The following is a 15479-nucleotide window of genomic DNA, read 5'->3' on the forward strand; positions in this document are numbered from 1 at the left end:
GATAGATCCTAACAAACTCTTAAAGATAAAGAGAACAGTTATCCATCAACTAAAGGTGGAACTATTCCAAAAAAAGTAGTCATCAAACTTTACTATAAATACACTAATATCCATCAGATATATTTATGTTTTATTCTACTAAAACCCTACTTAAAACTTTTGTTAACTTAAATCTCGAAGTCTCTTGTAGATACCACTCTCACATTCTCACGAAGAACTCGTTCGGCGGCATCTTGGCACAAAAACAAGTTGGACACTGCATCATAAAGAACCTGGACTTCACGTTCAGACTCAAATCAACGTTTTAGGTAACTCTCGCAACCGTAAACATGCAAGTGGATCATGGATGATTCGAGAGAGAGTAGATGTAAATATATTCTATTTCGATTTCTGATCCAATCTACTCCAATCCCAAAAACATTTTAGAAGCAAGTGTGATGGTACCAAATCAATAGGTCCACCATCAAACAAACACCTTTAACCTTTATGGCTTTATGTCAATGTAAAGATGTTACAAATCTAGAAAGCGATTGTCCATGCTTCCAAATTTTTGCCATTTATTTATTTATTTAGTCGATAATTGCCACGTCATTTCCTTGTACGTCTGCTTCTTCACTCATCATGCTTCTCTCTTCCAACATCTACAACATTAAATGCTGTACGAGAATAATCACCATTCTCAGATCAGCGTAGAGAGAAGGAGCTATGATTCTCCCTCACTTGCATAGCCATACCTCTCAGCCATGGATTCTCTCTTCTTCCCGCTTTCCAACCCATTCCCACCACTTCTCATCAACCGTCAAGGGTACGAGGTATACTATTGCTATTCATGTTCATGTTCTTTATGTTGTTGTTTCTTTCAAAATTCGTATTAGATTTCTGGTTTTACTACCTTCTGTCTTAGTGTTAGAGATTCTGGATTACTCCGTTGACTTCTATGCTTCTCAATTTGTATAGCCAATGATCATAAACAATGGACATTTTGTTTGCATTGAGATTCGGAATTACCTTATTCACTTACCTTACTACCTCAGATGTGTAGCTAAACTTTCTTTTTTATTTTGGGGCTATTCACTCAACTTTGAATAGTTTTATATCTATCCGGAGTTAAAATCTATACACAATTATCATATCTTGTATTCTCATGTAAACAAAATTAATCACCTTTTATACTCATCATTTGAATGGTAATCTAAAGTGTAAAACAGTTAGTTTTGGTGTATAAATTTTAAACTTTCTATCTTTAATCATTAGTTTTGTATGGTAATAATGTCCTGAATCTTGTATTGGCATTGACTTGACTTTAAGGCATTTTTTTTATCTTATGGGAATTAACTCCGCTTGCTGCTAACTCAAGGTTAAAAAAAATGAGTGGTTAAAAAATTAAGTACAAATTATTTTAGCCATGAGATCAACCTCTTGGGTTGAATTTCGGTTCCTGTTGACGGGGGAGTTGATGTTTGTTGAAGATGATAACACAAGCTCATGAAGAGAATTCCATGGAAATGGTTCAGTTACATAGCAATTCATGCTGCTTATAATAATTAATACTTTTAATGTTGGACCGAATGGATTTGCATTCAAGTTTTACTAATAACACTTCAGTACACTGGATTTTAAGTTAGTACCTTATTTGGAAAATTCTCTATTTAATTTCTGGCAATGCCTTTGCAGGTGGTTTTTGCCCTGGCACCTCAGATGCATCGAATCTTCAGTATTGAATGCACATACTCGTATAGTACAACGTGAAGGTGAGTTTCTTGAGTCAAGAGAAAACAACAATAATTTTTCTCTGTTAAGTCATTATCAAGAGATTTTTTCCTCTGTTCAGTCATCATCAAGAGAGCTGATAATATTTGTTTTGTTTGAGCTTATAACATCTTAAACTTGTCAGTTACTGAGTTCCTGCATTTTATAAAAAAAAAAAGAGGAGTTTGTTGGGCGTGGGGGGAACCATGATTTAGTGTCTTGAGTGATAGAAAAATAAGAGTACACTTATTTATGAGGAAGCATAAGACTTGGGAGCAAGGCCAGTAAGCCATCAAATTCCCTGGGATTCTGAGTTAGAATTCTATGCTTATTTTTTTATTTACATGTTTCTTATCAGCGCCCCACAACATATCTGTGAAAATGTCATTGCATATGGTTTGATAATTTATTGGTCTTCCTGATTAATTATGATGTTTGTATTGTATATATTCTTTCATTGTCCTGTGGTCCAACATTTTGTTGGATTGTTCATTCCTAATACTAAAAGTCGAATTGATGAAATCTGTTTAGGGAGATGGGAGACTGATTCTCACAGGTCAGAAGTTATGTCAAATTCTACCACTTCCAAAAATGTGCTAGAAAATTTGGCCACTCAGTGCATTTCAACAGAGAAAAATAATACTAGTTCTCAGGTAAGAAATACATATTTGTGTTAATATGTGGTCCCTTGGGAACTTGTTCTGTTGAGATTCTTTTTCTTTAAAGAACATGGTTGTTTTATGCTGAAACCTGCTGTCTATGAGTATATTAACAGGATTTTGAGTTGTTAAGGATCTTTTCACTAAATCTTTCAAGACATTGTTTTTAGCTGCAGGGTCCACAGCATAAAGACATGATAAGGTCTATGTCGCTATACTTCTTGTTGAGATTGATGCATAAGGAAAGTTTTAATCCGATAATAAAAGTTGTCCGAGCATTACTTCCAGATGTGCTTCGGACTCTTAGTGCAACAAGGTTGCCTCTTGCATGTATTTCTAATCCCTTGAATAAACCTAAGCCTCTTAAATTAGATGTGTCCTTGCCTTCTTTTGAAGATCTTCGATGGAGCTTAGCACGGCTGTTGTACTTATTTAACATCCAACTTGAGAGAAATGTTGCCACGTAAGTCAATGCTTTAATCCCCTTCATTTGGGCCAAGAACCTTTTTATATACTATTTATTAAGATAGATTTTAAGCTTTCCTCAATAGTTTTCCTGTTATTTATATTGCTACCAGATGATTCTATCAATATAGCATGAATTTCTTGACAATTCATGGCTACAAGGCAAAAATTTGCTATATGCATAATCTTATTGCTGAATGGCAACACCATGCACCTTTAGTATTTTGGTTATCTAAACAAATGGTAATTATTTGCAACCAGGAAGGTCACTTGTTAGAGGCCAAGAAGGGTAACAGAAAATTTATCTGAATACTTCCAGTAAAAAGTGTCTAACTTGGTTGTGTTTATGCAATGATTTAAATCAATGGATCTTGTTTATTTTCCAAAATCTTTCCTGCTATGCGAAATTTAAGCTCCTTGTTATCTGAATGAATCAGTTTGCTCTTTCAGGTTCTTTGTGGTGCTCCTTGTAGCATGCTTCTCATTTGTTGTCATTGGTGGTCTCCTTTTTTTCAAGTTCCGGTAATCAAATGCACTTTCGAAATGGAATTATCCACTCTCTAGGCGAGTCTTGATGTAGTCTCCTAATAATTTACTTACTGATTCTCCTAATTCAATATTTCACTCACATCGATTGAGTTGTAATTTACACGGCATCAAAGGACGACTGAATATATGTGATTGATATTTTGAATCAGGAGAATTTTTAGGCACACCAGTTAGGAGAATATATCATTTTTTATTTGCTTATATGTGTTTACTGATCTGGTTAATATTCAATTACCCAGGGGTAGTAAACAATCTCTGGAAGATTGCTTCTGGGAAGCATGGGCTTGTCTTTGTTCTTCATCTACTCATTTAAGGGTACATTAATCTTATTCTAAATTTTGTTTGTAAGCATTTTATGTTGACTAAATAGCATGCATTTTGTTGGTCTTCAGCAATCAACACGCATTGAGCGTATCATTGGATTTCTTCTTGCAATATGGGGTATATTGTTTTACTCTCGCCTGCTAAGTACAATGACTGAACAATTTAGGGTAAGATCCGAAGCCGTAAGCATTCATCAAGTAATGTTTCTTAATGCATGTTGCTAATTATAAGTCTTCCAATCAGAATAATATGCAAAAACTCAGGGAGGGGGCACAAATACAAGTTCTAGAGACTGATCATATCATTATTTGTGGGATGAATAGTCATCTACCATTCATATTAAAGCAGCTAAATAAGTATCATGAATACGCCGTCCGCTTAGGCACAGCTACAGCTAGGTAAATGGTTCAGACAAGGTAGTTGCCTATTTCCCTTTTCTTCCGCTCTGCTTGATGGCTTTTGTAATATGTTTTTTCATTTCTATGCAGGAAGCAGAGAATTCTTCTTATGTCCGATCTTCCAAGAAAACAGATGGATCGGATAGCTGAAAATATCGCAAAAGATTTAAATCACATCGATGTGCTTACCAAGAGGTATCATTGCTTGGTAATTTCCTTCTTTTAATCATGGGAACATATTTTGCATTAATTACTTGCTTTCCTTTGGTTATTTTGGAGAAGGTTCTATTTAGAGAATAAAAGATAGAATGTGTAATGTGATCAAATTCAACAAGAAAAATACAAATGAAGGTTTGCTTAATTTTGTAGAAATATGCATTAAAAAGAGATAAAATGGATAGTCCTTTGCCTATTTAATCATACATCTTTCTGCATGCATGGCTAATGTTTGTATTTTACTGATACATTTGAAGTTTGAACTTACTTTCTTTCATGCTTATTTGAAATTTCTGGACTTACAGTTGTAGCCTCAGTTTAACAAAATCATTTGAGAGAGCAGCTGCGAATAAGGCACGTGCAATAATCATACTGCCAACAAAAGGGGATCGGTAAGAGCACAAGTAGTGAAATGCATGTTTAGATTCAAGTTCTCTCGCGAAAATACTTAACTGCTAACCATTTGTCATGATGGTTGGAGAGTTTTTTTTCTTTGACTTCTCTATTTGTTGAATGTAGGCCAATTACTGGCATCATAGTTCTCACACCGATAGTTTGAGTTGTTTTAGTAGCACAAGTTTCTGCATAATTTGACTTCTGTTGCATGCTGAATTTCACTTTAATGAAGTTTATAATACCATATCCTTACATATATTAGGTATGAAGTTGACACAGATGCATTTCTTTCTGTATTAGCCCTTCAACCAATTCCAAAGATGGATTCTATCCCCACCATAGTCGAGGTATCGTTTTTATGAGTATCTTTAGTGAAACCGGACAAAAAGTGCCGAGAATAAAACTTTTTCTAACAGATTCTCAATTATCGAATGCAGGTTTCAGGTTCCAGTACATGTGAATTGCTGAAGTCAATCTCAGGATTGAATGTAGCGCCGGTAGAAAATGTTGCATCCAAATTATTTGTTCAGTGCTCTCGGCAGAAAGGGCTTATAAAGATCTACAGGCACCTGCTAAATTATCGAAGTACTACACTTATGCTCTCTATATGTTATACATATTGTGTTTGTAAAGGTCTCGCGGTCATTTATTTGATATATCTTCTTAAAATGCTATTTTATATATGTTTCATCTCTACCAAAGTAGGAGATAATTTCAAAATGACAGATCTAGCTCCAAATTCTAGTATGATTTTCACTTTGCTGTTTAGTCAGTGAGACATTAAATTAGAGTGGTAAACTAAGATGTTTTCTCTAATATTTGAAATCATGTTAAACTTTTATGAATTTTCTTCTTGACCTACATGTAAATCACCTCTGAATTCTAACTTCTAGATTTCCACATGCAGAAAATGTATTCAATCTTTGCAGCTTGCCTAATCTAGAAGGAATGACATATAGGCAAATAAGACGTGGATTTCAAGAGGTAACTATTTTCTTCAAACGTAGTTCTTTTTTACCAAAGGATCCATTTATATTACATACATCACATTAGTGATCTTTACGTTAATGTTGTTTCAGGCTGTTGTGTGCGGTCTTTATCGTAGTGGGAGGATATTTTTCCACCCAAATGATGGTGAAATTCTGCAGAAAACTGACAAAGTATGTCAACTAACCATAACTCAGTTTGATTTCAAATTAATTATATCTCATCTGTCCTGTCTACCTTTCTGTCTTGGATTTTGTGAAGAGTGCCAGGTTTAGATGGCTATATACAAAATGACTGGTATTGGTGCAGTGTTTTAGAATTTTTTATGATAAAAAAAGATTGGCAATTATAACTAGAATCCCATGCCTGCAGATTAACTCATTTCCAATTGAAAACAATTTAAGATGATAACTTGGTTTACCTTTAGGAAGCTAGTTAAGGTAAGGGTGTATCCACTCTTAACTTAAAAAGCTCATCTCTTATGAACAATAGGGACAAGGGAAAATCTATGATAGTGATAACATAGGTTTTCTTTGAAGAAGAAACCAAGGGCCTTGTTGGCATCATGTGATTGTTGTATTATCTACTATGCTAGTTCAATTTGAATTTTGGATAGACTATTCATGTCTTTGATTTGGCTTTCTGAAGTAGTTTATAACATTGCTCAGGTTGATGCGTATTCATTTAAATTCTCCTTTTATGACATTGATGAATTGTTAAGGCTTGCAAGCATACTCTCTCATATCACTCAGCTTTCCTTGCTAGATATTGTTCATTGGATCCCTTGAGGGTACTAAAAATCCAAAATTTGTAACCACAAACGGGCAAGAAGGAAAAGACGGAATCCATAACAAGGAAGTACACGAAAAGGATGTGCGTCATGCGATGGAGTTGTGTAAATTAAGACAAGCTAATGTCGTAAAACGTCCAAATAGATCAGGTTCCAAGGTATGTTACTTCTATTCTGTGTTGACATGTCAGATTAGTGTCATACCATGTGGATTGTATGAAATGCTAACTTTCTTTGGTGATAATCATTAAGGCATCAGATTGGAGTTTAGGACCTAAAGAATGTATTCTTTTACTTGGGTGGCGACCTGATGCGGTAGAAATGCTTCAAGAGTATGATAACTATCTTGGTCCTGGTAGTGTTTTGGTATGTTCCTACATATGGTGGAATCATTTCGATGATATATAAACTCTTGTGAGAGTGTAATTTCTGATAAACAATGACAATGTTGCAGGAAGTATTATCAGATGCACCATTAAACGAAAGAATGAGCAGGACAAATAACATTACTGGTCACAGCAAACTCAAGAATGTCCGAGTTTCGCATAGGGTATCATCTCAAGCTGTCAACTAATTTATTCGAATTTATGTTGGTTCATGCATTTGGTATAATCATGTAATCATTGCTTTGGTTACATTTATAGATTGGAAATCCAATGGATTATGCCACTTTAGAGGGGACCATTTTGAATATTCAGAATTCTTTGAAGAATGAAGATATTCCTCTCTCGGTCGCCGTCATATCAGACAGAGACTGGCTTCTTGGAGAGCCATCAAAGGCTGATAAGCAATCTGCATATTCTCTCCTACTTGCAGAAAATATCTGCAACAAACTTGGGGTTAAGGTTGGTATTTTACACTTACTTTATCCTATAGTTTGAATTCAAAATGTTCAACAATTAGTTCTTTTTAGTTTAAAGAGTATCTATATATGTTTGGATTAATTTGGCTCTTTTTTATAGGTCCAAAATCTAGTTGCAGAAATTGTTGATTCCAAATTGGGAAAGCAAGTAATTCTCTTAATATTTTGATTTTGTTTTAACTTTCTTAATTGTCCTTAATTCGTACTAATGTATAAATTTGGCTGCAGATTAATAGAATCAAACCATCGATGGCCTATATTGCTGCAGAAGAAGTGATGAGCCTTGTAACAGCTCAAGGTTATACACTCTTTTGTTCTCTTATTTCTTGAGCTTTGCTTCTTTTGCTTCCTTTGATGTGTCAATGTTAACGTAGTAAGTATTTGAACTCGTAAAACAGTGGCCGAGAACAGTGAATTGAACGAAGTTTGGAAAGACATTCTAAATGCAGAAGGCGACGAAATATATGTAAAGGTAATATGCATGCATCCACCAAAAGGGGTAATAATAATTGGATAAAATTTTGATGTTTACATGCAATCATGTTAGGTTATATCCTTAGAAATGTTTGGCTCTCAGCAAAGTATCTCAAATTAAACATGCTGCTAAATAATTGATTAATTGCATAAAACTCTTTGTAGTTTGTACTGAAAGTGTATCAAAATGATTAGTCTCCTAATAATATGTACGAGGGTTTTATCATATAAATAATTTCAGCACTCTATTCCTTTGATTATACAATTCTTGAGAAATGTAAACGTGATCAACTAAACATGTTACTTGCCCTATTGCAGTATATGGCATTGAAATTAGATCAATGTAGATCAATGTCCATTCAGTGTAGCTCTTTGGAGGAGTTAAACCCTAAAGTGGTCTTGAGATTGCCCGCTTACACCAAAAAGTCCATAAGATTCCAATTGCACCACAAAGGTCTCTGAGATTGAAAAAATTGCACCATGTTGGTCCCTACCCTCTTTCCATCGAGTTACTCGTCATGCTGTAAGTGATCTGTCACATAACCTTCCATACCTTCCATGCTAGACTAAACAAAATGACGTCGCTTTAGATTTGGCACCAAATGCTTGATGAAACAACGCCATTTAACTTTAATATACCACAAAACGTCTTATTCCCCACAACAAATGTATGGCCATTAAGGTTAAACGACGTCGTTTCATCAAGCATTTAGTGCCAAAACTAAAGCGACATTGTTTTGTCTAATCCAACATGGAAAGGATGTGCCACATCACCCACGGCGCGAGGAGTAACTCGACGAAAAGGGAGTGGAAGACTAATGTGGTACATTTTTCATGGACGTTTATGGTGCAATTGGGATCTTGGGCACCTTTTCAGTGCAAGCGGCCAATCTCATGGACTATTTTGGGCTTAATTCCTCTTTGGAGCTTTATCATTGTCTCTTTTTTTATTTATTTTTTATTGCTCTACAGGATATTGGCCTTTACATGAAAGAAGGAGAGAAACCATCATTTTCAGAGCTTTCTGAGAGAGCTCATTTAAGGAGAGAAGTAGCCATAGGTTATGTAAAAAATGACAGAAAGGTATGCCAATGATGTGAATTCACATTTATTCTGTTCTGAATAATTCATTTTAGCATCCAATATATATAAACACACTCATAAGCTTTCCCATTTTTCAGGTAATCAATCCAATTCCAAAGTCTGAACCTCTCTTTCTTGCATTGACTGATTCATTGATAGTCATATCTGAGCTTGAAGGAGAACAACCCATTGTAGTTTAATGTTATAAGGCTCAGGCTTTGATATAGTTAAAAGAATAAACTAGGAAGAATTAAATAAAGGGTCATTAGTTGGTAGTGATTTGGTTATGATCCAGCATTCATGTATGTGGTACTCCACAATTCAGAATAAATTTTGTTTAACAATTTAAACTTGTAATGGAGGAGATTAAAATCTAATTGAAATTGAAGTACCTTATGGCATAAGCAAAGCTTAGGCCAGATTGTTATTAATTAAGTCCCATAAAACTCAGATAGACTTTGAATTATTGCATTAGAAAATAGATCCTTAAATGCTCAAATGCAAAGTAAATTAACTTCAAACCAGACAAATTGATGCTTAACATACTCTACAAAAGTATATATAATTTAGGTAAATCCCATATGATTTATATTGAGCAAGCCCTGGTTCTTGACAATTTCATTTTGCTATGATTTAAAATGTCCTTGGAATAAATCAATAGATCACATATATGAAAAATGAGTTGTTTTTTATTTCAACTATTTTGCCCTTCATTAAGACAACAAACTCACCTAGAACAAATTCATTCATTATGCTTTAATGGCATTTTTAGCATATATATTCTTCACTTTTAATTCAGTGAGTTACTATAGCAAATTAGACCTTTATTTAACCTGATTTAATTTTGGGTACTTTGAAAGAATGGAATTCGATTTCTAGAATGAATTCATTTCCAAGATTTCCAAACAATCTTGTCGAACAATATAGAAAAACTAGTACATCAACCTGAAGTTAAACATCCATAACAAGACGAAACACTTCAAATATGCCCTACTACCTGCAATGAAATCATTCAGTTGAAATCCTTAAGCCTCTTTTTGAGCACATCTAGTGATTTCTTTCTAGCACTTTGCTTTGCATTTTTACTTGAAAGGCTCCCAAAGATTCTATCTGGAGAATCTTTGAATTTGTCACAAATAGCAGCCACCTTCTTATAATCCAGTGCATAGTAACTCTTCTCCCTCACATCAGGGTTCATGAAGTTCTCTGGTTGACTACTTAGCAAAAGATTAATCAATTGCTGTGCTTCGATCAAGCAGCTCTTAAAACTAGCTTCAGCGTAAATTTCACCTAAACCAAGAGAATAGAACTTTTCTTCTGCAAAATTCTCTATGATCTGGAGGTCATTCTCTATGTTCATGACTGCGTTTGCATTAAACCTTTTGACGCCATCACTAGAGAAAGCAGCCACAATGGAATTGGAAATATGCTCAAAAGCACCAACCCCAACTTTGTACATAGCATCCATGGATAGAATTTGCTGCGCTGTGGATAGAACATACTCGAGGTAATTGATAGCTTCATTCATGTAGCCATTCCCATTCTGATTTGTCTCCTCAGAAGTCCAATTGACTCTTTCGCTAAGAGACATAAACTCGTCAATTTTGGAGTCTACCAAACTCTGCACAGCAATATAAGCTGCTTCTCTTGTCGTCTTCAGGACCAACTTTGATGTCAAAGTAGCTTGAAGCCTTTCAACTGATTGGAATGGGATGCCACACAGTTGAGCCGCATGACGAAGGAAAAAATCGCAAGCTCTTTCAAGAACAGCTATATTTGCAGCAATCTGCATAGCGTGAGGTACACTTATCTTGCCACTGTTGATAGTATTGAGTAATGTTCCATTCAATACATCAATCAGGAACTTATCCAAATAGTTCCTCACAACATCAAAGAGATTTGTATGCGTGCAATCAGACAAGTAATCAACAGAGCCTTTGATAAAGGATCTTACAATGCGACAAGCATCGGGTACCATGGAGGAGAACGGTGCAGCATATGGAAAAGAAGGCATGATGTCTGAAGTCTGAAGATTAAACGACAAAACACTACTCTCATAGTCAGTTTCTTTCTTTATCACCAGTTGCTCATATGAGTCATTGTCCAGACCATCAACAAATTGTTTCCGACATTCTTCCAAAAGAAGAAGGTGGTATTTGTCATGGTTGCTATCGAGCATATCAAGAAGTGTGCCGATCTCACGTCCACATTGTCTGAGAGTAGACCCAAAGAGAACGACGTAATCCTTCACCAGGAGAAGATGAGTGGCAGAGTCCATAAGGGAGAACTTTTCCTCCAACACAGATGTCATTTTAGTCACGGCTGTCTCCCACATTGTGTCAACCTGATCCGCTGTCAGAAGCCCCCCAGTCGTTCTCAGGACTCTATCCTCCACTATAAAGAATCCGGCTATTTGAGCAAAATATGTCTGGTATGATTCAACAAAAGGTTGTGCCATAGATAACTCCAGGTCTGAATTCAATTGTAACAGTCTATTAGTGTAGTAATATTCGCGAAACCGCTCTCTGATACCCAGATGATCATGAATATGATAAGCACGATAGAGAGGTGAAAGATCAAACTTGAAGTTGGAATCTTCTTCAATGTCTTCTACATCCAAAGTATAAGCTAGATCCCCTACTCCCGAAACATTCTGCTCCTCGGCCCTCCTCTGCTGTTCCAGCATTTCCATGTCCCTCTGACGAACAGTTGCAGTACGACCAATAGCCGTTTGCCCTATAGTTTTAGCAGAACTCCTTATGTGAACCATCCATTCATTAACCTGATTGCATACTTTCTTCTCAATGTGCGATTTTATTATCGGAATTCTCTTCTTAATGACCATTTTGAGAGAGTCTACAGGAATATCCTGCAAGTAACTTTTCTCAAGCAAGTTGACATATTTCAATGCAAGATAAAACTGGCCTTGAGAAATGTGACTGTTACACTTGACACATACCTCCAACACCTCCATACATTTCTTTGACATTTTTATAGCTTCCGTCAGATTCTTCTTAACAGAATAAGACTCAAGAAGCTCCTCAAGCTTCACTAGAAGGGTGCTGCCAACCTGCTGCAACTTAAAATTGTCGCTTTGCAGCTCGCCCTTTAGCTCCTCTGCATCAACCAACACACCTCGAAGCTCATCAACCGCAAGGATGAAATCCTCGTAGTGGGTTTTGCACAGCTCCTCGATCTCAGCTTCTTTTTTCTTAACCACATAACTCAGCTGGTGAAGGAGCCCTTGTGGCCGCCCTGTTTCAAAGGCGAGCCTGACAAGAGGACCTACCTCATCTCCATTTGCAATCAAATTAGCAAGGACTAAATCATCCCCTCCATCACCATTGTCTGTAATAGTTCTCCTCTTTGTCTTTAAATCCATCATCACAAAATCCTTGGAACTGTGAATACACAACAGTGTTTCCTAATTAGATACTACCAGATGCAAAAATCTAATAAGCTCACAAAAAATGAATCATTACTCAAATTTACTATTTTTCTTCCTTCTTTTTACTCCATCACGACATCAAACAAAGAAGATAAGAAACACGAAGGAGAACAGCAATCATACATGATTAATAATTTCTTCGAGGCGGTTCAACATGCATAGTAGATAAATGTCGAGAGCAAAAAAAAAAAGCACTTTAGAAAGAAATTAGTAACACACCCTCAAGTAACGAAACAAACAGCGTCTATTCCTATCATCACAAAAACTTGCAGTTTTTTTTAAAGAGAGACTAATTAAAACAGATAGGGACACCATATGTCACAGAATATATAACCGAGAAAAAAAAATTGAAAAGAAAAACAAAAAAAAAAAGACATAAAAGGAAAGGAGAGAAGTCAAAGGAAGTCAAAATGTGTTTGACCGAAAAAAGAAAGAAAGAAAGAGTAGGTGAAAACCTGGGGTACGCGAGAGATCCGGAGCAGAAAGAGTACGAAAGAGATCAGCATGAAATTGAAAAATGGAAGCAGAAGCAGAAGAGAAAGGGGGACTATTGAGAATAATAATAAGGAATGGGATTCAAAATTGGGTGTTGTGTGTTCTTGTTGGGGAGACGAGAATTCCCAGGGACAGCAGTGGCATTAGTGTGTTCCATTGTTTCATACTTATTCTTATTAAGCCTTCTGCCGAAGTGCCGAACGCCTTAACCGAACAATACAACACGCCCGGCTATGCTATGTGGTTTCTAAAATCTAAAGAAGCCTTTGTTTGAGAGACAGAGACCAAAAGACAGATACATAGATAAATATGAGTATTATATTTGGTGTAGAAGTGTATAAGATTGATTTATGTCTCCTTATTATATTTGGTCTGAAATAAAAAGTGGAGACTAAATATTTAAAATTATTAAAATGCCTTTAATTTTAATTAATAACCCTAACTCCTAAATACAATTTCATTTTCATCAGCATGTAATCCTAATCTCTTTTTTCTTCTTTACTCTTTTTCCTCTCCTTTGCTGTAAACAAATCTTGGAGCATGACCCGTCGCCGGTAGCACCTCCAAGGGTCCAAACGATGACAGCGCCTCTCCAATTCTCCTTGGTTCATCTTCGTGTCCCCAGTTGCCACCCTCGATTTGTGACGCTGCTGTCGTATCTGCACCTGTGGGTTTGCGTCGCCACCATCTCAGAGTTGTGCGTCTGGTTTCTGCTGTTTCTCTGTCAACGGAGCTGGTATGTTCTTTTAATTTACCTTATTTGCTTGTTAATTTTGTAAAGTTCAAGAGGAATTTTTTATTCCTCTTTTTTAATTTGTGAAACCCTTACCTTCTTATTTGTCCTCATGTTGATGAAAATGTTTAAATTTCTTGTTGGATGATTTGAGATTCGCCCTGATTTGGTTAAAATTGTTGATTTGTGCTTCTTCAAATGTTAAAGATTTCTGAAGTTCTTATATCTGAGTTCTTATTTGCCCTCATTTGCAGATTTATGAATTTTGTGTCATCTTTTTTAAAGATTTGGGAATGTGTGATTGCTGAGTGCTGATTTCATTGTTTGCGTATTATATAATTTTTTTTAGCTTACTTGTGCTTGTTAATTGCTGATTTATGCATCTTTGATTGTTATTTTTTTAAATTTATTTATGATGATTACTTATATAGAAAAATAAAGAAGATGATTCGAGAACTGTTTATCATAATTATATTGATTTGGGAATGTATTTTTATTATTATCTAACATACTAGGAGTGTGAAAATTTATTGGAAAAGCTAGAGGCACCAACATTTGATTTTAAATACAACAAAGAATCTCTTCCTCTGAGATATCTTGAATTGGAAAATTTGTTTTAATTAGATTCATTAAATAATTTTATTTCGACTAGTTGATTCATTCTTGTGTTGTGTTACTATTTGTTGTTAACCTGGTAAATGATTGTTGCTTATTGTTAAATGTATAGCCTGGTTAACAATGGCTTCCACAAGTAAAAGATCTACAAATGGTTCGTACGACAGTGGCAACATAACGGGAGAACGTTTTTGTGAGTATGGTTTAAGAGCACCGTTACAAGTTTCAAATAGCATGGCCAACCCGGGTAGAAAGTATTACGCGTGTCCTGCAAGGCGATGTGGATGGTTTAGATGGGCATGTCCAAGTATCCAACATTTTGACATTGGAGATGATCGCTCTTGTCAACTGAATACCCTTAATTTGAAGACGAGCGAACGAGTGGAAAATCTTCATACTGATGTTGTGTATCTGAAATTGTTAGCGTTCCTTCAACTTCTTGTTTCTATAGTCTGTGGTGTCTTGGTCATTTTATTGTTGTGTAAGTTGTAGTTTGACCTTTGAACTCAGTGGTAGAACATTTGACTGCAAATCAAGAGATCCCTGAGATACCTCAGGGGATACATTTTCTTCCACACAATTATTGGAAGCAACTAAGGGTGAAACATCAAGAGCACTCCATCATCCTTCATGAAATCAGAGAAGATCTAAAAGCAATGAAGGAGGAGCAACAAAGACAAGGAAGAGACATAGAAGAGCTCAAGGACATCATTGGTTCCTCAAGAAGGAAACGCCACCATTACTAAGGTGGATTCATTCCTTGTTCTTATTTCTTCTGTTTTTCGTTTTCTATGTTATGTGCTTATCTGTGTTTGTGTCTTCATTACATGATCATTAGTAGTTAGTAACTATGTCTTAAAGTTATAAATGTCCTATGAATCCATCACCTCTCTTAAATGAAAAATGTTATAATTCAAAAGAACAAGAAGTACATGAGTTTCGAATTTATCCTTGAACTTAGTTTAATTATATTGATGTGGTGACAATGCTTCTTGTTTTCTGAATGTATGCTTGAACAGTGCATATGTCTTTTGAAGTTGTTGTTTAAGAATGTTAAATATGTTGGCTCTTGAAAGAATGATGACTAGGAGACATGTTATTTGATAATCTGAAAAATCATAAAAATGATTCTTGAAGCAAGAAAAAGCAGCAAAGAACAAAGCTTGCAGAAAAAAAAAAATAGGCGAAAAAAAAATAGAAAGAAAAAGAAAAAGCAAGCAGAAAAAGCCAAAAGCT

The 15479-nt window shown here is 35.5% G+C and overlaps 2 protein-coding genes across 5 annotated transcripts; one reads left to right on the forward strand and one right to left on the reverse strand.

The window, feature by feature from the left end:
- Positions 1 to 328: 328 nt before the first annotated feature.
- Positions 329 to 9383, forward strand: LOC107618389 (putative ion channel POLLUX-like 2). Of its 4 annotated transcripts, none has more exons than XM_016320442.3 (23): positions 329 to 812; positions 1675 to 1751; positions 2281 to 2402; positions 2585 to 2871; positions 3324 to 3395; positions 3662 to 3737; positions 3815 to 3913; positions 3990 to 4144; positions 4235 to 4339; positions 4666 to 4752; positions 5019 to 5103; positions 5194 to 5341; positions 5664 to 5740; positions 5836 to 5916; positions 6509 to 6691; positions 6786 to 6899; positions 6988 to 7083; positions 7178 to 7378; positions 7496 to 7543; positions 7624 to 7693; positions 7794 to 7867; positions 8842 to 8952; positions 9051 to 9383. In XM_016320442.3, exons 1-23 carry the CDS (start codon positions 706 to 708, stop codon positions 9150 to 9152), a joined length of 2577 nt encoding a protein of 858 aa, XP_016175928.1. In that variant the 5' UTR covers positions 329 to 705; the 3' UTR covers positions 9153 to 9383. The 4 variants fall into 4 exon arrangements, 3 of the variants coding, with proteins under 3 accessions (XP_016175928.1, XP_016175927.1, XP_020966983.1); XR_002353891.2 differs by having other exon boundaries at positions 343 to 812; positions 2579 to 2871; positions 7496 to 7539; XM_016320441.3 differs by having other exon boundaries at positions 343 to 812; positions 2579 to 2871.
- Positions 9384 to 9755: 372 nt separating this feature from the next.
- Positions 9756 to 13135, reverse strand: LOC107618370 (exocyst complex component SEC15A). The gene is made up of 2 exons (XM_016320409.3): positions 12856 to 13135; positions 9756 to 12353 (listed from the first exon to the last, which is right to left on the reverse strand). Exon 2 carries the CDS (start codon positions 12335 to 12337, stop codon positions 9965 to 9967), a length of 2373 nt encoding a protein of 790 aa, XP_016175895.1. The 5' UTR covers positions 12338 to 12353; positions 12856 to 13135; the 3' UTR covers positions 9756 to 9964.
- Between the last annotated feature and the right edge of the window lie 2344 nt (positions 13136 to 15479).

This window comes from Arachis ipaensis, chromosome B9, assembly GCF_059453495.1.
Source record: "Arachis ipaensis isolate K30076 ecotype BB chromosome B9, ASM5945349v1, whole genome shotgun sequence".
Lineage (NCBI taxonomy): Eukaryota > Viridiplantae > Streptophyta > Magnoliopsida > Fabales > Fabaceae > Arachis > Arachis ipaensis.